A 22,851-nucleotide genomic window follows, 5' to 3' on the forward strand; every position below is an offset into this window, starting at 1 on the left:
TTCCTGGACGCCTCCCAGCACGCTGGGTTCGGGCTGGGACCGACGGGGCCAATTTCGACCCTAACCGGCAAAAAACTGATTCCTCGGGACACGACTGAGCCGTTTTTTCTTCGCCAACGAAAAAAATAATCTGAAAAAAGGCCTGTTGGGGGCCCGGCTGGACATGCTTTAAGGCGGAGCTGAGAGGATGAATATGCTTGTTCCCGAGATTTAGGCCTTGGTTGTTGTCTTGATAAACGGAATTAACGCCTAGTTTTAACAAAACACGTTCTATTAGGATTTTTTTTCTTTCAAAAACTAGTTTTACTAATAAGTTGGTAAGGAATAAGCATGCGCAAAAACCTGGTTAAATGGTGAAACATGTTTAAGCACGATGGACGAACATCCGCGTAAGAGATGATCGTGTCCAGCATGGATGCCGCGGTTTTTTTTTAAGAGAACAACCTCCGGCCTCTACATCTGGACGATGCATGTAGTCACTTTATTAATAATACATAAAATACCTTATAAAATAATACAACAGTAAGACTGAAGCCATCATCCACGCAACATTTGTCGATACTTCTATTCAGTTGATGAAGGGATGTTGATAGTCTAGGCCTAATACCAAACAGACCTCACAGTCAAACCTAACATCTAGGATGTGAGGCCCCAACCAAGCCACATGTTGGATATGGGGCACCCACCGGTCCCGCGCACACCCAGAGGCCGTCGTCGCCACCTGCCACCAATCCATCTTCAGAGCTGTACTGATGCATCTACCTTGCCGAGTCTAGTTGTCGTAGACGCCACCACGACGCCAGACGGCGTCGCCCTCCTGCGCGTGTCCGTCATCGCACATCAGGCGCCTAATCTCCAGGGCGCCATGCCATCAAGATCCATCGTCATCAATGTGTATGATGAAGCACCGCTCCACCAAAGATGTCATCCACTGGTCTCTCGACCCCGTATAAATCTCCAAGAATGACGCCCCCAAGGGGGGAAATGACGCAAGCGCGCTGCCTTCTTCTGATCTCTCGATCTAGGGTTTCCTCCGAAGGTAGCAGATAGTGGTCTAGACCTTCTCCACGACGATGCCTTCAAAAAGGGAACGACACCATAGAGTGCCGCCATCGTCGGCCTTGGCATCTAACCAAGAGCAGGTTTTCATCCAGACATGTTCAAAGAACTCCATCCAACTTTTTATCCACGGATCACCGTCTTTTTTGTCAGAGACTAGATCAACAGGATCCAGCCGCCGCTGCCTGACCAGCCGCGGCACCACCACGATGCCAAAGCAGCCAACTTTGGCAGGCCCACCACGCCAGCATGCCGTCGCATACTAGACCCGTCGGCCCACCAAAGTCCATCTAGGCCCGATGAGATCCGAGATTCCGGTCGCCGCCACAAAGGCGTCTCCCCTGCGGGAAGGCTGCGCCACCATTGTCGTCGCCGCCATGCACGCCGCCGGCATCCCGCAACACCGCGCCACCGGGTCACCGAAGTCCATGCCGTCGTCGCCATGGGAGGACGCCACCGCATGCGAGGGAAGAAGACCCCGCCGCTGCCATCACAGCGCCCGAGCTTCGCCGACGTGAACTCTGGTGGCGGCGGGAGGGACAGATCGGAGCGAGGTGCTGAGGGCCGGCAGCGCGGTTCCCCCTTGTCGCCTAGAGTGGGCGACCTCATGGGTGCCGCGGTAGGCCGTCTCAATGCTCATGAAGGTGAATCTTAGCAGAAGAAATAACACTCGTGCGAATGACGAATCATTTAAGAACAAGAATTAGCATACAAGGAATCTGCTGCGGCTGCACAACTCAAGATCAAAATTGTTGAGAGTTGAGACAAGCATCTAGGACGTGGAACCAAGCCCTGAAGACGTTGGTGATGTAGTGCCGACCTGCTCGGACCAGTGATCGACTGCGCGACGGGATGAGTACTCGCCGGAGAGGGGTCAGTGGTCAACAGTGATCACGACGGCCCGACAATGGTAACGGCCATGAGCACCGCAAGATGACTGGTAGCTGAGAAGGAGCAGGGCCGGGCCTATGTTTTGAAAGACCCTAGGGCAAAGTCCATGACTTGTCGCTCAGAAGGAGCAGGGCCATGCTATTCGTCATCCGGAGTGAGAAATAGTTATTCCTCAACCTTTTTTATTTTAACATCAATGCATTGTAATTTTATATTTCATAAATTTTATCTTATTTCATAAAAAAAAGACAAAAAAAATATATAATTATCATAAAAGTATTTTATGTTACGTAAAATTACAAACATCACCACTTTATCACCCAATAATGGAACAGGAATCAACAGTCCCAACATATGTTTTCGGCCGCCACGTTTTATCTTGATCGCAAACTAAAAGTTAATACTATTACATAATTCGATTTTCAAATGTCAAGTGGTACAATAATAATAACCACCCTCTGGTTTCTTCTCAGCCAGCATCACTAAGCTTAATCCAACAAACATTCTGGCGATTTTAACTGCCAGGATACCTACGGTTTATTCGCCCGAAACAGCATTTGCAACACATGCTCACAAAATTGGCTAGTCCAAGTCAAATCTTGGTACTATATCGATTTGCCCGCGCAAGATATCCCTTTATGGCCACCAGACGCGGGTTACAAACGCAATACCTAGTGCTTCTTTGGATTTCGCGTGCTCGGTCAGAAACTTACTTGTTAGTTTATTCCTCCTGAGATTCACCTCTAGCTTTAGCCCGCCTCTCAAGTTCTGCAATCTTCTTCTCAAGAAACACAACCCGGTCGCTTAGCTCAGCATTAGACTGCTCTGACCCGTTGACTGCGGTGGTTGAATCACTGTTGACTACGGTGGATGAATCACCGTTGTCCCCGGTGGGTGTATTGACTGCTGACACTGGCTTTGGTGCCTTGAAAAGGTTGAAGGTCGACACTTCCGCAGGTGCGGGCTGTGGTACTATCTCAGGAAGATTCAAGAAATACCTCACGGCTGTCTTCCGGAGAGCTGAGAGAAAAATTGAAAGGAACATATAAGCATTAGAAATTAGGAAAGGAGAAAAACAGAAGACATGGACGTGTGCAAGATTTCAAGTCTGGCGAAGGACTTACCAAAACCATACCCAAGAGAAAACAAGTTTGCGGTCACCCAGTAACAGAAAATTGCCTGCAGAAGCAAAAGGAATATTAATGGCAATGCAGAAAAAAAGAAGATTTTTGGTATTAGGGTAAACAGGGCGATGTTGATGCTGCAAACAGAGAAACTTAGCTACGTTAAGATGGAACAAAAGTAGATCGCTATTAGGATAAGCATGAAACCATATTTATTTTTGGTATTGACACGACATATTTCTTACTACCTCCGTCCAGAATTAGTTGTCACTCAAATGGATGCATATACTAAAATAATACGTCTAGATACATCCGTTTGAGCGACAACTAATTCCGGGCGGAGGACGATTTGTAGAGTGTGGATGACAGCTCTAGCTTATTTTCTTAAAAACAGGATTTACACACATCTCAATCAATCAGTGTACTAATCATCTTGAATAGTTAGGTGGAAAAACAGGTCCTACTTTAGGGAACACAAATTGCTGTATCTGAAACACTACAAACACCTAAATGGCAGCTCCAACTGAACCATGCGAAACACTACAAGGGAACGGAGGGAGTAAATTTCTGCTCTAGCTCACCCACAAAGAAATCAAGGGAGTGACCCATACATGTGTTATGACCAACTCCAAACCACACCATGAAAGTTTGACAATGGTGCAAACAAGGCTTTAACACACACAAAAAATTGTCCTACATTTCAGGTAATATGAAGCCCGTGTATGGATGAATAAGGCAACTAGGGAAGACTGACTGTGGTTGTGGTTACAGTGAAATAGTTATTGAATGGACTTTCCATATGGGGCAGATTTTGCCTAGTTTCAGAAGCTAATCTGAGGTAGTATGCGATTGTCTGCCAACAAGCCCAGATTTAGTAATTCATTACGGGAGGCACTTATGCATGCCAACTAACCTGCATTCCCCGTATGTTCAAATTCCTTACAGATAATTTGTAGCTAGAATTTTATGGCTATGATTCATGAAATTAATATTCTTGAGTATTTCATACCTTGGGAAAGTGCATTGTAAATGGTATAGTCATAAGAGCCAATATTCTAGAGAACTTCTTCATTGTTTGCAGCATAGGATTTCCCTCCATGCCTTCTTGCATGTTGAGCTGGAAAAAAAAATCATTTTCTTAACTATACAATAACATATAAGACATATTTATTGCATCAGCCTGGGTACACACCTCCACCGTAGCCAAGAATGTCGCCGATGTCAACACTGGGAGGATATAAAGTTCGTCAGGAGTTGTCAAATCAGTAAACCAATATGCTCCACCTCCTTTCAAAGAAGGGACTTTCTCCACCATGTTTTGTATCTGCAGTTGAGACAAACACAAGGTGGAAGATAAACATACTGCAAAATGGCTGTATCATAACTAGGAGTTGTTGTAGTAAGAAAATTCGACATTACAAGGAAGTGGTATAAACTTACAGCAAAGAAAAAGCTCATGAATATAGGCCCTTGGATGAATAGACCCTTCAAGGGTGTCAATGGATTAACACCGCGCCTGACGGGAGACATTCAATAATTAAAATAACAAAACTATACGCTGTATGACTAAAAGAAATAAAAAAAGAATAAACAGAATAATATAGGTTAAAGCGGTAAAGTCGAATTCTGTAAAAAGTGTAAGGCATGGTTTGAGCAAAAAAGAGACACTCTGAGCACGGATGATAGCAAGAACAATCTAATGGCCAATACACCATTTTATAACCTACAAGCTTCTACAGAGCCCAAGTTTGAAGAACCACAGACATGAACATAAAATGATTAGTTGGCAAAACTGCACCAACACATAAGATTTTTAAAAACAGCAGGCGGAAAATACAACTTCCAGAGCACAAAATATTCGTAGGAAAATAACTAAATAAGTAAACCATCGGATGCTGCATACTTCGTGAATAGCTCGCCCAATTTCTTCTTCCCCTCTAACATTGATTGTGGATCCATTGACTGCAGCAAATAAATATAAAAGATCATATCATTAGGAGTGTAGAATGTACAATTTTTTGAACTGAAATAGATTTTAGGTTCCCTAGGGGTGCAATTTGTCTTGGACAAAATTATAATTTAGGTTCCTGCAAATATCACAAATAAGTGAAAAACAGAAAAGTATGGTTTGTTAATTGGGTGGCAATAAATAAACACACAATGGCATTAAAAAAAACGGCTACGTGTGTAGAACTGCACGGAAAAAAACTAGTAGAAGTATGTCTGCAGGATGTTGTTGTCAATCCAATTACTGTGTCTACAAATAACATGCTTACTGTAAGTTACCGTATAAAATGCAACTTGAACTTAAGAAAAAAGATCTACTTACATTTTGCATCTCCATGTTGATTGCCTCAATTTCTGGTCTTATTGCCTGCATAGAGTAAGAATTCATAAGAAATAAATTAAAAAATTCAGCTAGTTACCTTGCAGACACTCAAAAGGACACAACAGATATAATGTGAATAGATTTAAATGAGCAAAGAACATAACAAAAACATCATAAAACTCAGGCCTCTCAGAGACTTTGAGTGGTGTAGAATAATCCCACATAACTTAGTGGAGGCATCAAATTTCATCTGTGTGGTATGATGTTTGTTTCGATGTGCTCAACTACAGGCCTTTCAGCCATAGTGTGGCAATCAGAAGTGATGATCAGGATCAAAGTAGTTGGACACATTAACCAAAAAATAATCATTCTACTTGACATAACAAGGAAGGGGAGACTGAGCGTTTGTCCAATGCACATGGCAATACAATTTATGAATCAAATGCTGCCAAAAATGATTTTGACCCAAAGAATAGTCCCAATATTGCTAGTTAAGGCCAAATGTATTGGAGGCCACCCAACCAAATTGAGACACTTGCATATTGGAGGCCAAGATATTTTAGGCCACCCAATCAGATGACAACTTGATAGAAGTTTACTTGTTAGCGCAAAGAAACATATTTGGCACATGCAGCCATCAAATTGTTTCATCCCCACTCTACCTTGCATTATTATCTATTCATTAATATATCAGAAAGCTTGAAATTTGAGACATATAAAACATAATAGTACATGTGAAATACACGAGACTGTGTTCACTATAAGTTGCACAGGATTGACAGCATTCACCGTTATCAAAGCTCGAACTTGGTAAGCTTCTACAAAAGTTTGTCATAGGGCAAATTTTAACATGCTCCCTCTTACCCCTCTTTCTACATATGAGGTAAGAAGGTAATACTTAATCAAACCGCTAATTAATGAGAGAAACGGCTCAGATCTATTATCTACTCTTACCTCTCATGTAAAAATAGGGGGTAAGAAGGAGCATGCTAAGGCCCTGTTTGGTTCCAAATAAGTCACCAACTTATAAGTTGAAAAGTGCAAAAAGTGACTTATTTTGCCAAACAGACCCGACTTATAAGTCACCCCAACTTATAAGTCATAAGTTGCTCCACCCCAACTTAAAACTTATAAGTCACCCACTTTTACATGGAAAGGTGACTTATAAGTCAGATGACAACCAAACAGGCGTGACTTATAAGTCACTGGTTTTAAGTCACCTGACTTATTGAAACCAAACAGGGCCTAAAACTGCTCTTGTCATAGAACGCATCGGCAAAAAGCAGAACGGTCATACCATAAAGCATACATACATATAAAGAAACAATATCGGTTACTCAAAAATGAGCTCATTACATTCAACTTCATCGTGGACTTCAGCTGGTTCACGAGCAGCGGGATCGTCACCGTTCGGATCAAGATGGTCGTCACCGCAATAGAAGCCCACCTAAAAAATGAACCACCGTTTGAATTGTATTGACAGTTTGCTAGCCCCCCAAGTGCTACAAGGTGTACGAGGCTTACCAGTTGAGCCCGGTGAACGAATGGACGGCGTCGATGAGGTACTGCAGGGCGGCGACCGGGGGAAACGAGTCTGCGGCGGCGGCGGCCACTTCCCCCGGGAACGGCAACGGAAAGGCGGGCGCGACGGAGGCCGCGGCGTCGGAGAGGACGCCAGCCGCGACGTCCATCTGTCCGACGGCGGGGTCTGTGAGGATACCATCGATCTGTGGCCCGGGGGAGGATCCGGAGGTGGAGAAGCCGCGGTGGGCCGCGAGGTGCGCGCCGAAGGGGAGCGGGAGGGCCAGGCCCTGGGATCTCGCGCGCCGACGGAGGTCGCCGGAGGGAAAGTGCGGGGGTTGCTGGGTGGGGAACGGGGAGACGGAGGAGGAGGAGGGGTTCTCGTGGTTGTTGTCGTGGTGGGAGGAGGGGAGGAGGTGGGAGAGCGAGGGGTGGAGGCGGCGGGTGAGGTGGCTGGAGAGGCCGGTGGCGAGGCTCCTCCGCGCCGAGAAAGCCATGATGGCGGCGGCGGCGGCGGGCGAGATCGCGTGGGGATCGGGGGAGAAGAGAGGGTTAGCCCGCGACGAGGCGGATATTCCACTCGCGGTAAGCTGCTGACATGTGGGCCACTCTCCGTACCGACGTGCCTCGCGTTCGGTCCTCGAAGGCAGTCCGCAGTCGCCGGCCCGGCACGGGCCGGCATAAACGGGCCTGCCACGGCACGAATGTTAGCCGGGCCGTACCGTGCCGGCCTACGTGCGCAGCCTTCCGGTCCAGGCATGGCATGGGGTTATACGGGCCGGTCCGTCAACATGTCAGGCCCGCTAGCCTGCTAGGTTTTTAACACTTTAGACTATTGTTTGGGTCGATTTAAACTGTTCGGCTGTTTTTTGAACCGATTTTGACACATTAGACTGTACTAGCAAAAGGGCCCATGCGTTGCAACGGGAGAAAGAAATATCACACGGCACACGCTCTTAATTTATAAAAAATGTCTATAATTTGATAATTTATAGTTACAATACAAATAAAGATGGTCTTATCCTACAAAAATGCAGTTCAAAATTTCACAGGTCTTATATTTTAACACGGCTTGCATGTAGATTTAATACGTACAAAGAATCAGTCAAGTGACCTTCAGTTTCATCTCTAATCCTGATTTTGTTGACGTGTTCATCCCCAACCCGGATGAGTACCGGTATGAAAGAAAGACGAATAATGACTTATTTATTAAGATTGCACCCTAGATAGTATTTTTATTAAATGTTTAACAGATAAAATAATATCATATTTAAATTCTACATATCTTTCTAATCAAATTCCATGTATAATATGTTAAATTTGGAGTTATGGTTTAAAAGATATGAGTATTTAAAAAAATATTTAATATATACTACGAGTTTAATGTCATAAACAGTAAGGGCTTTTTTGTAATATCACCTCGATGGGTTTTTCGACGGAAGCGATAGCCTCTTTATTATTAGGTAAAGATTTGGCCGGTTTTGGCCTATTTGATTTTTTTATCTTATATATATATATATAAATAAATAAATAAAACGGTAAACGTGACGTGTTGGCCCGCATGCCCAGCCTTCAGGCCTAGGCATGCCCGAGGCGGGCTGTGTGCCTGGCACGACCCGATTAGCCCGTGTTGTGCCGGGCCGTCGTGCTTCCGGCCGACCCATGAAGCACGACCCGTTTGGCCAGGACTGCTCGAAGGTGTTCTAGGTTTTGGGTCGGGGAACTTTTTTAATATTATTAATATTATTTTAACAAATTCGAAAAATGTATGTCTAATTCAAAAAAATCAGAACTACGACCTGTCAGGCTCCCTTAGGCCAAAAAGGAACTCTTCGGTGTAGCTTAGTCCAAAGACAACACTTCGGTGTACTCTAGGCCGAATAGCAGTAAAAATAGACCGAAGAACACTCTTGGGTTTTCGACATGGAAAAAAATCTTTCTCTCATTGAAACAGTCTATTTTGATATAAAAATTGTCTTAACCCGAGGTTGTATGCAACCCGTAAAAACCAAAATAAGGTTAAAGGACAAAAGTTGCAAAGTTACTTCAGACAGAACGAGTGAATTTGACTCGGTAAGACCGTATGGATGTCAGATCTGTCTGTAGAGTAAGTCAAGCCTTCAAGATTTGTGTCGACATGTATCAAGGAAACAAAGAAAAATGTTGAGAAGTCACATATCATTGTAAGTGTCAAGTTCTTACCATGCATAGTAAGATGACCCTATACATGATAATTCATACGTGCAAACTTTGTAACGTTGGGGGTTTAGATCTTATCCCTTCCCATGGATTGCTCCAAATTTTGAAGAAACACTGATGTTCCTATTTGTATCTATTCCTGAGCGTCCGGATTCCTAGTTGCCATGGTTCTAGGTGAAGTATAAAAATAGCTGAAGTTGTTGCAAGAGCTCATTTCAGATTGGATCTACGGGGTAAATATGTGAACTGGTAATATTCTTTGTTGGTTGGCACTCTTCCCCTTTCTTCCAATATTGATTTTTTTCTGTTTTGTTAAACTTCCTACATCAAAATCCTAGGAATACCAAATATGTTATTTTTTCCAGCTTGAACACAACAGTGAGCCAAATAGATATCCAAAAGAGGTTGTATAGAGCTGGCCATGGGAGCTTTGGTAGGTGCATTGGTGCATACCAAACCGTTCGATCGAATGTGTGCTAATCATGTCTGCTAATGGTTTTACTGAGAATGGTAGTACATCATTAGATGCAAGCAAATGATCTTTTTATTACAGAATACACAATGAAGCCTACAAAGTGGTTTCGATATTTGAAACTATGGTTCCAAGTTGTTACAACTTGAGAAGATACATACCGCAGCAATGGTTTTCATATGATAACCAAGATATCGCAAACGAGAAGCTACAAATATATTGCAAGGTAGCGGGCATGGCATTTGAACATGTATGGGTTCAGGAGAACCTCTGAACAACAGAAGAACATCAAACACATATTTGGGATGTTGCATGGGCTATTTTCTTCATATATGTTGTTGCATAAATTTCTTTCGATGATAAGCAACGGCCCTTGGATTAGTACATGAAGTAATGTTAATGTTGAGATTATTTTATTACTACTGCAACTTTAGACCACAAACGTGTGCTAATTCCCAACACCCGGTTGGTGTCATCAAATGAGAGAGGCGTGTTTGTATTTTGTTGCACTGCTGATGATCATGCAGGCAAAAGCTCGCAAATCATAAAATACAAATACATGAAACAACATATTGGGATGAACATCAGAAAATGTTGCGAAGAAGGACATGTCTGTAACCTGTGATTTTTGTTTTTAGTTGATGTGGTCTTCTACAAAGCAATGCCAGAAGCAAAGCTTCAAAAGAATGACATGTACACCAACCCAACATTATATCCCTGACAAAAAGATGGTGGTTCATCACGTCGAGGACTGCAGGAGTACCACTGTGTCGCTCCGTCAGCCTGAGCGATTCACCAATTGTGTGCCAGGTGGCAGTGAGCGAATGGGGAGGCTGTCAGGCAGATGGTTTGTCCTTCAAGTAAGGCAGGATGTGTTTCCTCATGTCAATGTTGGAGATGCCCAGGTGATCTCCTGCCACCGACACGAACTTGACTCGTCTAGCGTCATCCAGGGCCTTTAGACCAATCCAGTCTTCCTGATATAGATTTGTCTGGAGACCAAATTTTGGTAAGTTCAGTGAGCTGAAACCGACTCAAAGTTTTATGAACTCGCTAAGCCACATCACTAGTCCAACATGAAGAACAAAAGTGTACCTGCTGAGGAGGTAGGACTGGATCAAAGGCTCCATCAGGATAATAACCAAACCATGACGTCTCCCGCGGTATGAGGACGGTATCACTCTCAAACTGCACAGCATATTGGGGCAAAACATTATCAGCCTCTATTATGAATCTTCGAAGCGGAAAGACACCTACTAAATGCATATCCTAGATGTACGTGTTCATGTTACTTTCTTGTTTTGGTGCACACAAGAAATACTTGTTTTGTTGTTTTGGTACCGATCATTATCACTCAGATAGCTACAGCAATGAGTTCAGAAAATCGATTCCCACTGCATTTCAAAACAGGGAAAAAAGCAAAGTACATTTTGAATTTTGATATTCCATGCCAACTTCAAGTATGCTACCGTGTAATATTTGAATGTGGTTCAAAATGTAATTTCAAACATTGTCGTCAGCCTTACCATGATAAGTACTAAATTCTCTAGGCTGCTGAACCTTTCCTTGTAGGTAGCATTTCTTTCACCTGGTATCTCGTTGTTAAGTTTGGGAAGAAACTTGCATCCCTTCAGATAATCGTCCATATCCTGAAAAAACAGTACATTTTGGGTGACCCGGAATATATCATCGAATACTGCTCAGGTTTACTTCCAAGATTTATGGTCAAAGATCAGCCAATGTCTGCTTAAGGTCTTCCACTCTGAAGTAGACGTAAAAAGTGAAAGCTAAACACACATCAAGATTGCCTACTTACAATTCTTCATAGAGCGAGTGAGCTACTGGAAAAAATAGAACGTCAAACTACCCATAAATAAAAATATGGAATTCATTATCACTCAGATATACCTGAGCCCTGTCAGTACTCAATAACAGTTAATGGAAGAACAACAAGCAATTTAAGAGTTCAAAAGAGTGCAAGCTCAGCAAATGATAGCTATATCAGCGTAAAGGTGGATTTGAGTTGATGATGGCCTCAAGAAATGCGATGCAACTCACAGTTGGGATCTTGATGTAACCACTTGGCGCAAGATGTTCCTGTAAATATTCACCACGACTCAAGTTAAAGCGTCTCGTTTATTAATAGCACGACTAGAGTTTGGGAAGTGACCAGGCCAAGGTATAAATACCTGGACGTAGTCCGAGTAAATCTCCGATTTGATCAGGGCATCAACAATAACACAGAAAAAACCAGACTGCAGAAAAGAGATGTACAATTAATGTTCGGAGGTAATCAGACTCTTGGTTGAGATCAATAAAGTGGATATTAGCTGGGGGATAATGAGATCAACTTACACCACAGTGTGGCGCGGAAGCAGTACCAGCATGAGGCCCAGCCAGTGATATGAAATTCTTGACCTGTTACAAGTGTCCGAATACGTAACTTATTGCACAAAAACCGAATAGTATTCTCTGCGATCCTACTGGTCAATCAAAGCTTAAAACTAAGGCATTGCATGCATGTTTTTGAAAAAAGGAAAACTCTCACTAATTAAGGTTATTCGCAATGGAAGTATCATAAGATATTATCATACTTATCAACCAGACAATTTTAATAAGGTGACATTGTATTAAATAAAGAAAAAAAGTTGAGTATCATCTGGATGATGTTACAACCAGCCTAATGGGCATGCTAGGTATGAACACATAGACCCAACACAGATTCGCAAGCATCCAGATTACCCGTTGAGGTGAATACAGCTATTCTTTTCCCTTTCCGCCAAAAACAATTTCTATTCCCTTCACAATTTTGAAAGCAACTCATTACTCACCGGTGGTCCATCATCACAATACTCGACTACTGCCCGGCCAATCAAGTTCCCCTGTGGAAGCACATAATGTTTAGTCGAAGAACAACACATTTCATAGATTTGGTCACAGAAAAATGCCAACGACCGTTGACAGAATGACGTCACATCGATACACACACACACATATATATATATCCCTCTGTACCTAAATACTTGTTGTTGGGGATACTAATACAACTACCCTCAACTACAAGTATTGTGGTACAGACCGAGTATATATACCTGAGACAGACCAACAATGTTATAGCCGCCGCTTAGCTCTTTCATCTCCTTTACCTGCAGAAAAAAATTACATGCATGGACGATGAATATCTATCTACTGGAGTACTCAGCATACAGGAGAGGAAAAAGGCGTCATCATCTCATCGCCCAAAGCGCCGAATCCATCACCTTGTTGCACATGATATCAGCCTGTCGGCAACGCAACGGAGGAAAAAATATGAATTACAAGCAAACAAAGGTTCTGATTATTTTTGAATTGTACGAACAGACATGACAAAGTTGTGCAAACCTGTTGGTGGAGAGGCATGAGCCAGGAGTCCCGTGCCCCGTTTCCAATTTCTCTGAAGAGCACAAGCGAGCACGATGAGTCAAGCTCCGGTGGCCGCCGGGCGGCGGAACTAATAAGGGCGTAGAAGAGGCGTATATCTGGGGTACGTACAGGCAGTGGCCGTCGGCGGCGGACCAGCCGGCCAGGAGCCGGGTGAACTCGGCGACGCTGCTGTCGGTGCACTCGCCCCCGATCCCTGCTCGAAGTCGAACCAATCAGTGAGTCAACCAGTCGGTAAGCCATGGACGGAAGCAGAGGGTGGACCGACCGTGCAGGACGACGAAGGGCACCGCCTCCGCCGGTGTGAGGAAGAGGAAGAGGAGGGGGAGGACGGCGGCGGCGCGGCCCGGAGCTCTCGGCGGCGTCGGGACCATGGTTCGGCGTCGGAGGGAGGACGTCGCTCACTCTTGAGACGGACTGCACGCGTGTCTCGACGGTGTTCGAACAAAAGAAATTCGTTAGCTAGTAGTGATGATTCGTCGGAGGGAGGGAGGGAGGACTCGTATAATTTATTTATTTTCGGATTCGCTAAATGTCAGTCAACTGAAATAGTCTCCGTCGACATCCTGTCCTAATCGTTAAAAGTCAGTCAACAAGTAGAGATCATAAGATTTGGGTATGCTGACTTGTATCTATGTTTTTTTCTTCGTAAATTCTCTATGCCTCGCTTTCTATGAGATGGTACCGACCTCACCTTTAGCGCGTAGAGAGCTGGGTGTCACGCAAACGAGCACCCGTAGCCAGTGGCGGAGCTACCACAAAAAAACTGATCGGACCAGCTAGTACAAATTGTGCTATCAGTCTTGAAACAGGCTTTCATCCGTTATATTAATATAACAACTACTTACTCCTTTTCGATTTATAGGGCTTATCTCAAAATTTTCAGATTTCCATTATATTAGGCTCATTTTGAGTCTAATTGAGCTAAAGTGCTTTGAGTCTCACGCCATATTTAATACATAGAGTTTAGAGAAAGGAGATGAGTGGCTATGCATACATCGTTTTCTACATCCACTATCCAAGTCCAATGAAAAGGAGAATGCTACATTTATTGCCTTGAAAATTGAATATGTGAGAAATGTTTAATTGCATAGTTAAAAACTAGTGTCATCCACTCACAGTTCACCTTGATGATGAGATTTCAGATTTGAGCCCTATAAACCGAAAAGGAGGGAGTACCCGATATAACCATGAGATCATCGTTGGGACAAGCAACACATCAAGTCGAAAAGAAAAAGAGAAAAGAAAAAATGCCAACAGTGACAGTTCGACATAGCGCGGATGGTTCGCCACCACTGCGCCCTCCAAAGTCTTCCCATCACCATCCGGGGCTTCGAACCGCCGCATACTAAGCAGCAGCTTCAAGAAGGAATGCGACGCCGACGACGCTGTTGTTCGAACGTGCCCTAGGGTTTCCCCCGGCATGCGGAGGAGTGGGGAATGGGTCACTTCGATACCCTTCAGGAAGGAATGGCGACACCCGCAGGCTTCACCGTATCAATGCCGACAGAACCGGCAGGGATTTCTCCTGAACACCAAACCCTACTACCCGACCAATTCGGAGCCAACAACCCAGCTCGCCACCCACCAACATGCGCCACCGCGGTCTTGAAGCCTCCCAAACCGTCTTGATAAGATCGTTAACACGAAGTCTAGAGGACGGAGAGATGGAGCGTCGGGAAGCGAGGTCGACAGCATAAGAGTCGCGCGGGAGGGAACCACCTCCACCGCCATCACGCGGGAGGCCATTGCCTCCTGCACCGTCGCAGCAGCAGGGCCATACCAGACCACCCAGACCCGCCCAGGCCCAGATCGAGCTCGTAAATCCCCGACAGCCGCGCTGCAGCACGCCGGCACCAACGCCATCACCATCCACCTACCGAGCGTACCTCCGTCGCCTCCCTGAAGGGCCACACACGACATGCCCCGTCGTTAGCCCGCCCAGACCCAGATGGGCCCCAAAGGGGCCCAGATCTGGGTCGAGCGGGAGCCGCCAGCCCATTCCGTCGCGCCACCTCGCCGCCAACGGCAACGCCGTCGCCCAGCAGATCTCCCGCGCCCATAGTAGGCTACCCCGCCGCCGCGCCGGACCGCCACCGTCAAGAAGCACCCAACGGAGCCGCGCCGCCCCGCGCCGGACCGCCACCGCCAAGGAGCACCCAGCGGAGCCACGTCGCCCCGCGCCGAAGCGTCGCCACGAGGGGACATGCTAGGAACCGCCGCCGCAAGCGCCACTGCTACTGCGACAACATACCTTCCCTGGTAACGACGCCAGGAATCCTGCTGCTACGGGCTACGCCTATAGGGACTTCCTTGGCAAATATGCAAATGATTTCCCGGCGGCCTTGGAGCCTTGCGTTGGTGTTCCCTTGAAGAGGAAAGGGTGATGTAGCACAGAGGCGGTAAGTATTTCCCTCAGTTTGAAAACCAAGGTATCGATCCTGTGGGAGGATTGCGCCAAGTCACAAGTACCTGCACAAACACAAAGAGCTTGCACCCAATGCTATGAAGAGGTTCTCAATCCCTTATAGATTATTTGCAAAGTGAGAACTGAAAGCAAAAAAGGAAAACAAAGAAAAGTAAAAGTGAAAGTGGAGATGATAGTTGTGAATAGACCCGGGGGCCGTAGTGTTCACTAGTGGCTTCTCTCATGAAAGCAAGTAGACGGTGGTTGAACGAATTACTATCGAGCAATTGATAGAACCGCGCAAAGTCGTGACGTTATCTACGGCAATGATTATATCTATATGCATCACGTCCAAAACAAGTAGACCGATACTTTCTGCATCTACTACTATTACTCCACATGTCGACCGCTATCCAGCATGCATCTAGTGTATTAAGTTTAAAGGAACAAAGTAACGCCTTAAGCAAGATGACATGATGTAGATAGACAATCTCATATCTATGATAAAAGCCCATCTTGTTACCTTGATGGCAACAACACGATACGTGCCTTGCTGCCTATTCTGTCACTGGGAAAGGTCACCGCATGATATGAACCAAAACCAAGCACTTCTCCCATTGCAAAAATCATAGATCTAGTTGGCCAAACAAAAACCAAGACTCGGAGAGACTTACAAGGATATCAAATCATGCATATAAGAAATCAGCAAAGACTCAAATATATATCATAGATAATCTAATCACAAATCCACAATTCATCGGATCTCGATAAACACACCGCCAAAGAAGATTACATCGGATAGATCTCCATGAAGATCATGGAGAACTTTATATTGAAGATCCAAGAAAGAGAAGAAGTCATTTAACTACTAACTACGGACCCGTAGGTCTGAAATAAACTACTCACGAATCATTGGAGGGGCGATGATGATGATGAAGAAGTCCTCCAACTTATATAAACATACTTTAGAATGTATATTTTATGAAATATCTAAAAAGACTGCTGGCATCAGCTCCGACCCCTCGGAAAGGTTAGCAGAAGCTGGCGCTGGCGTCGACTCCATCCCCTCGGAAAGGTTAGAAGAGGTAGGCGTTGGCACTTGCGCGGGTGCAGGTGCAGACTGTGGTACTGGGTGAGGAAGACCAAAGAAGTGTCTCACGGCTGGCCTCCGAATAGCTGCGACAAGAAATCGGAAGGTAAGGCCAGGTTTAATACTGCACATTAGGAAATGCGAAAGGAGATGAACACAAGGCCTGAACACAGCGGTGCAAACGAGTTACCAATCCATACACAAGAGTAAACATGGACCACGGCACCCACCAAAAGAAATGCGCCTGCATAATAACAAAAGAAACTGTTTATGGCGGTGCGAAAAAGCACACCCGTTCTTCTGGTAATGTTATAGCAGTATGCAGGCTATATTTGGATGCACAAGTCCAATGGGAAGGATAAATGGTGGACTTTCCAAGTTATGGGGCAGACCTTGGGCGAATTTCAGGCTGGTCACAATGGGGAGTAACATAAGATAGTAACATACACACTTTCCTAGACTATGTTCCTACCTCCACAATGGGGAGTAACATGTATGTAGTGTCATGCAACGTTGCATTTATTAGGCTATAGACTCATTGTTTCTTGAAGTGTGTGATGTTACGGTAACTTAGCTAGTTACCACAAGCACCTCTCTCTTCATTAAATACGTGCCACGTAAGCAAACTTGTATTGGAGTGTGTGATGTTACTACTAAGTTACTCCCCATTGTGACCAGCCTCAGAAGCCATCTAGGACAACACAAAAATGGTCACTTAACATTCTCTTTAAACAACCCCCAAATTCCCAATATGTCTGAATTCCTTATGCATACTAGTTAGATTATTTATACCTTGCAAAAGCTCATTGATAGAATGTACTCCCTCTATTTTTATATACAAGGCCACAAACCCACATTACAGGTACCAAGGCGAAAGTTAATGTTTTTTAAGTCAGTGTTGTAAGACAACTTTTCTCCTTGTTTACCGTGTAAATTAATGCGTATTTTTCTCTCTCATGTATATCAAGCCAATGATCTCACTCCTGCATGCATGCAAGAGATAATTAATGTCCTCCTTTGCTAGTATTACGAAGCAAAGATCATTAATATTGCATCGATTAGTGTTAGTGGCCTTGTATATATACAAATTGTAATTTGTATGCATGCAAGAGATAATTGATGTCCTCCTTTGCTAGTATTACGAAGCAAAGATCATTAATATTGCATCGATTAGTGTTAGTGGCCTTGTATATATACAAATTGTAATTTTGATAGTGGCCTTGTATATAAAAATGGAGGGAGTATTAAATTCGTTGTTCTGGTAATGTTATAGCAGTATATATGCAGGCTATATTTGGGTATAATCAGAAAATCCGGTGCTCTATTCAAATTCTTCACCAGTTGCTGCACAAGAATAGGTTGTCCCTGGAGGCGCGCCTTCACATTGAGCTGTGAAGAAAGATTGAATTTCTCAACTATACGATAAAAGATACTCCATCTTTAGTTCTTCGGACAAGATACACACCTCGTCCGCAGCAACTGACACTGATGTCAACATCGGCAAGATGTAAAGCTCATCTGGAGTTGTCAAAGTCAGTAAACCAATATGCTTAACCTCCTTCCAAAGAAGGGACTTTCTCTATCATGTTCCGTATCTACAGTTGAGACAGTAAACATTAAAAGAGAATATGTTACTGCTAGATGACAGGCTTTTTAGCGAAAATGCTGGCGGAGCAGCTTTTCATTAATTGGAAGAAGAGGTGAAATAAGGATTACATGCCCGAGGGCCAACGGTAAAGATTAGGCAGGTGCCGCAACAATAGGTTGCCACGCATAACCCACCAATATGTTACTGCTACATAACAGTTATATAACTAGATGCGATTGTAGATAAAAAACTGAATTATGAGAAAGTTGGAGTGAACTTACAGCATAGCAAAAACTTTAAAATTATAGGCCCCTGGAAGAATGTATTGTTAAAGGGTGTCAATCAACTAACATCGTGCCTGAAGAAAGAAAATTAAGAATTTAAAACAACGAATTTATTGCCTACAAGACTAGGAAAATGTAAAGGGCTGCATAGAACGAGGGCCAAAATCAAAATGCACAAGACGTGTAAATACTGAAAGCACTTCGAGATCACGGATAACATGATCCGATAGCCAATAAAAAAATCCTAGAAACTTCTATAGATAGGATTACGGACGGGCCAACATGCTCTAAGTGCATACCCAATGCTCCATTCGTAGTGTTGCCACATGAGGGAGGGAGGGAGGGAGAGGAGGGAGAGAGGGGGGAGAGAGGAGGGAGAGAGAGATGTTTATAGATCAAGTTTCAGAGAATGTACTAGATGGGAAAATTCCCAAACTATGAGAATAAAAGGAAACGAGTACGAAGGAGGATAACCAACAAACTGGAAGATGCTCTAAGTGCATGCCCAACACTACATCCTAATGTTACCTCGGGTCCACGTCCGATGAAAGAGAGAGATGCTTACGAAGTCGAGTGGTCTCTTGTAGAGGAGATTGCTGCTTCAACCAAAAAGGAGAGTTAAGAGAAATAAGTAAGAGGAAAAGTACTGAAGGGACCACATGGAATATGTGCAACCTTAGGTTTAGATCATGGCTAATAGTATAGATAGTTGATGGATATATGTAGATGTCATGCCATATAAATACCTAAGAGAGTCAGCATGCAATCAAGTATGCGAAAAGAAACCACCACAACATTGGACCATGCATGAGAAAATATTTTACCACAATCCTTTGACTTATATACTCAATAATATTGTTATAATATACATAATCAAATCTTCTATTCTTAAATAGCTAGAACCCACTACCCACTTTTCTCCTCCATGCAACAATGTCACATCAACAAGTCATGCATATAGTCATAAGTTACTTTTTTCATTAATCTCTTCATGCAAAACATACCCTCATGCATGAATTTTTTCTATGTAATTAAGCAAGACATTTTTATAATGGTTTTTTGCATTAACATTACTTTTCTAACATTTATACATATATTTTTTAACAAGTTTTCCGCAGCAACGTGCGGGGCATCGTCTAGTATAATAAGTCAAATGCATTTTTTTATTTTGGGTCTCATGTTATCAGCCCAAATGATCATCAATCAATTCCCACAACAACGCGCAAGGTGTCGTCTAGTTTAACTATGATTTACACTCATATTGCAAGGTAGGATATAAGGTTGACTATGAGACGGGTACGTTTTACAATCTTCATTCTCTCGGTCTCTTTCTTCATTGTAGATAGCTGAACTTTATTACACGCCACTACATACTTAGAGATTCACTAGACTTCTTTATTCACAACTTAAAACTCTTATGAGAAGACTTGCAATATTTTGTCTGTATACCAATCGGTGCCTCATGAGACTCTCAGAGACAACCCTAACATCTCATATTACCATATTCTTACAATGGAGGGAAGATCTCCTAGTCACGGGATTAATTACAAGCGAAGACATAAAATTAGAATAAAAAATATGTAATCTTACAATAATCTTTTTTTAGAGTATTCCTTGCAAATATTACGAAATATTGTCCCAGTAATGAATTTAGATTGGATGGTACCCCGTGCGTTACAACTAGAATTGGATATTTGATTTCTGAGAATCGCTTCAAATATATATGCACTTAATCACACTCAAGAATCATGTTTCTAAACGAAATGAAAAAACAAAAATCATAAAGATGCTACAATTAAATGCGGCATGACTTAAAACTCGCCAAGAATGCACAATTAGACTATTGGTGGACTAAGCCAAATTATATGATGTGGCTCATTTGTGAGAGCTCAAAAATAGAGTAATAATGATCGTTGTTGGGGCTTGTCGCCATAAGAAGCATGGATATAGATTACACAACCTGAGAGGTTTCTGGTCAAGGAAATCAATTCTATAGTATTTTATACTCATGTTTAGAACCTCCACTAAACGGCTTGGAGTTTGTTGAAGACTTGTCGATCGGGACACTATAAGTGGTCCAACAACCAAACTAGACTCACGAGAGAAACAACCATTTGTTGGACATTTATAGAAGGGTAGTCGTACTCCCTCCCCTTGTGACCAGCAAAGATCAACCCACAAATTTAATTTCCAGTTTGTCTCATTTTAAAGTATGTGCGTGAGCACGTGCATATGTGTAGCACACAAATAACTAAATTTCTTGCTCCTTAATTGGATTGTAATGCAAAAGAGGCAATTTATTTAATTTTTTTAAACACAATACGAATGCATGTGTTTATATATACGCGCATACATTCATGTTTATGAATACACACTATCCTTATGAGCATCTTCGAGATTAACGAAGTCATCAAAGGCGTCTTGTAGTCAACGGGGACGTCTCCACCCACCGAACATGTTATAAATCCTGAAATAATTTTCGGAATAAACACGAGCATCATGACGTGAACCCTAGTGGGATGGGGATATCATTGTCCTCCTAACCATTCAACCATAGATTGGTTCGCGATAATCTATTTATGGTGTTGAGTTTCTTCACAAACTACCACGCTCTCTTATTAGAATCTAGTCACAATGACTGAAATAATTTTTCTCATGCAAAATCTTACATGCAACAAACAATATCAGAAAATCATAACATCGTCTCATTTTTTTTCCTATCGTTGATTGACCTCTAAAAGTATACGGCCCGACTCTCTCTAGTGATTTCTTCTCCGAGCTCCTTTCTGTTCCCCACCACCGACCTATAATGCCACAGACACCCAAGGCCGCACCAGTCACCGATCGCCAGACTGCAATGATTTGTCGTCCTCACAACCACCGTTGCAAACCCGCGGCTAGAGCACCACCGTTGCTGCAAAGCCGAAGGGGAGGTGACGACCTCCGTTGCTACAGGGGTGGGTTGCATCATTGCCACCTGCTGCAACCTAAGTGATTCGGGGTCGCAACGCTCACCATCGACTTGTAGCAACACACTACTGTGGTGGATTGGTTGCAGAATCAATGTTGTTGCAATCTCAATGACATTGATGATGGATGGTGATGAATGCAACATGTTGTGAACATTGAAACATACGTCGTGATGCAAAGGAACCTCACAATATGTGTCATGCTGCAAGGGGAGTCGCAACGCTAGGCCGCTCGATCATACCAATCCAACGGTTCGTGACTCGACTGATCTTTATAAAAGATCAGCCGCCACACGTGTAGCATGTGCCTTTATGAGGTATGTAGGAAACGAGAGGCTAAAGTTGGTTAATTTACGATAGTGATTTGAGTACTAAAGTGAGGCATGGTGGCATTCTCTTAAATAAATCAACATGATTTTTTTGAACACAATACAAAGGCAAGCACTCATATAAACATGCATACACTTATTTCTATGAACATACATACGCATATCATATCCCTACAAGCACCTCATAAAGACTGAACCGACATATTATCTTGAGTTTTTACGAAATCACCGTAGGAGTTTTGTAGTCGATGAAAACTTTTTCTCCTACTAAACATGCATCATAAAATATCCAGAAATAAATATAAAAAATGCAAGCACCAAACACTTAAACCATATCTAACCATAAGTTGGTTCACATAAATTGATGTGATTAACACGTACACTTGCAACCAAAAGTAGGGGCAAAATATGACGAGCATGCACTATGAACAAAAGAAGGCAAAATTTGTACCCTTTTTTTAGAGAACAAACTTTGTACACCATTGCAATATTGCTCTTATATAAATATGGAAATAAGAAAGAATTTAGGTTGCATGGGCAAGCCCACATGTCCGCAACATTGGCGTTTGAGAGGGAAAATACACTTTGGTTACTGATTATATATGCATCCTATATAAGGATTTTTTAATAACTAAATAAAAATCAAAATAGTTTAAAAATATATTTTTATTAAAGTTGGTTTTGTTTTGCACTACTATATAAATTTTCATGAAAAATAAACCAACATCAAATTCTGGAGAAAAAAACAAAATTTATTTGCTATTATAGTTCACTATCCAAAATATTTTAACTAAAAAATTGTCAGTTTTAAAAATACGTCAAAGCGTAATTGTTTCTATGAATTTTTCTTACAGATACAGTAAAAATCAAGTTCATTCCAAAAATATTTTGAACATTTTATTGAATTGCTATTTGTTTATATAAAATGTATGTACATCCAAAAACCAAATGTTCCCGTCCCGTTTGAGAGCCCGAAACATAAAGGTGCCGACCCGTACGGTAGGGATGGGAACTGGTCTCATCTATACCTACTAATAAAAGAAATAGGTATTCTTAGTCCGTCGTGATATTTTTTTAAAACCCTTCTATTTTATGGTAATTGAACCCGCAGCCCTTAACTTTAGTGGAAAAAAACGTTTTGCCTTTTTATATTAAAAAAACCAGGGCAG

The 22,851-nt window shown here is 42.9% G+C and overlaps 2 protein-coding genes across 2 annotated transcripts; both read right to left on the reverse strand.

Moving 5' to 3' along the window:
- Positions 1 to 2,246: 2,246 nt before the first annotated feature.
- LOC123449926 (mitochondrial inner membrane protein OXA1-like) lies at positions 2,247 to 7,493 on the reverse strand. The gene is made up of 9 exons (XM_045127296.1): positions 6,928 to 7,493; positions 6,760 to 6,850; positions 5,404 to 5,448; positions 4,978 to 5,036; positions 4,515 to 4,590; positions 4,267 to 4,398; positions 4,084 to 4,191; positions 3,075 to 3,129; positions 2,247 to 2,970 (listed from the first exon to the last, which is right to left on the reverse strand). The coding sequence occupies exons 1-9, from the start codon at positions 7,419 to 7,421 to the stop codon at positions 2,672 to 2,674; spliced, it is 1,359 nt and encodes a 452-aa protein (XP_044983231.1). The 5' UTR covers positions 7,422 to 7,493; the 3' UTR covers positions 2,247 to 2,671.
- A 2,605-nt stretch (positions 7,494 to 10,098) lies between these two features.
- On the reverse strand, positions 10,099 to 13,493 carry LOC123447458 (palmitoyl-protein thioesterase 1-like). Its single transcript, XM_045124062.1, has 12 exons — positions 13,284 to 13,493; positions 13,127 to 13,211; positions 12,977 to 13,028; positions 12,856 to 12,876; positions 12,688 to 12,741; positions 12,427 to 12,477; positions 11,951 to 12,013; positions 11,785 to 11,850; positions 11,654 to 11,692; positions 11,122 to 11,244; positions 10,691 to 10,783; positions 10,099 to 10,587 (listed from the first exon to the last, which is right to left on the reverse strand). The coding sequence occupies exons 1-12, from the start codon at positions 13,387 to 13,389 to the stop codon at positions 10,432 to 10,434; spliced, it is 909 nt and encodes a 302-aa protein (XP_044979997.1). The 5' UTR covers positions 13,390 to 13,493; the 3' UTR covers positions 10,099 to 10,431.
- Between the last annotated feature and the right edge of the window lie 9,358 nt (positions 13,494 to 22,851).

This window comes from Hordeum vulgare, chromosome 4H, assembly GCF_904849725.1.
Source record: "Hordeum vulgare subsp. vulgare chromosome 4H, MorexV3_pseudomolecules_assembly, whole genome shotgun sequence".
In the NCBI taxonomy this organism is placed as follows: Eukaryota; Viridiplantae; Streptophyta; class Magnoliopsida; order Poales; family Poaceae; genus Hordeum; species Hordeum vulgare.

Coding starts and splice junctions, on each gene's coding strand:
- LOC123447458 (XM_045124062.1), bottom strand. CDS start 13,389: ATGGTCCCGACGCCGCCGAGAGCTCCGGGCCGCGCCGCCGCCGTCCTC. Junction 13,029..13,126: donor GCCGCCGACGGCCACTGCCT/GTACGTACCCCA, acceptor TGTGCTCTTCAG/AGAAATTGGAAACGGGGCAC. Junction 11,851..11,950: donor CTTCCGCGCCACACTGTGGT/GTAAGTTGATCT, acceptor TCTTTTCTGCAG/TCTGGTTTTTTCTGTGTTAT.
- LOC123449926 (XM_045127296.1), bottom strand. CDS start 7,421: ATGGCTTTCTCGGCGCGGAGGAGCCTCGCCACCGGCCTCTCCAGCCAC. Junction 5,037..5,403: donor TCAACATGGAGATGCAAAAT/GTAAGTAGATCT, acceptor TATTTGCTGCAG/TCAATGGATCCACAATCAAT. Junction 4,192..4,266: donor CATTCTTGGCTACGGTGGAG/GTGTGTACCCAG, acceptor TTTTTTTTCCAG/CTCAACATGCAAGAAGGCAT.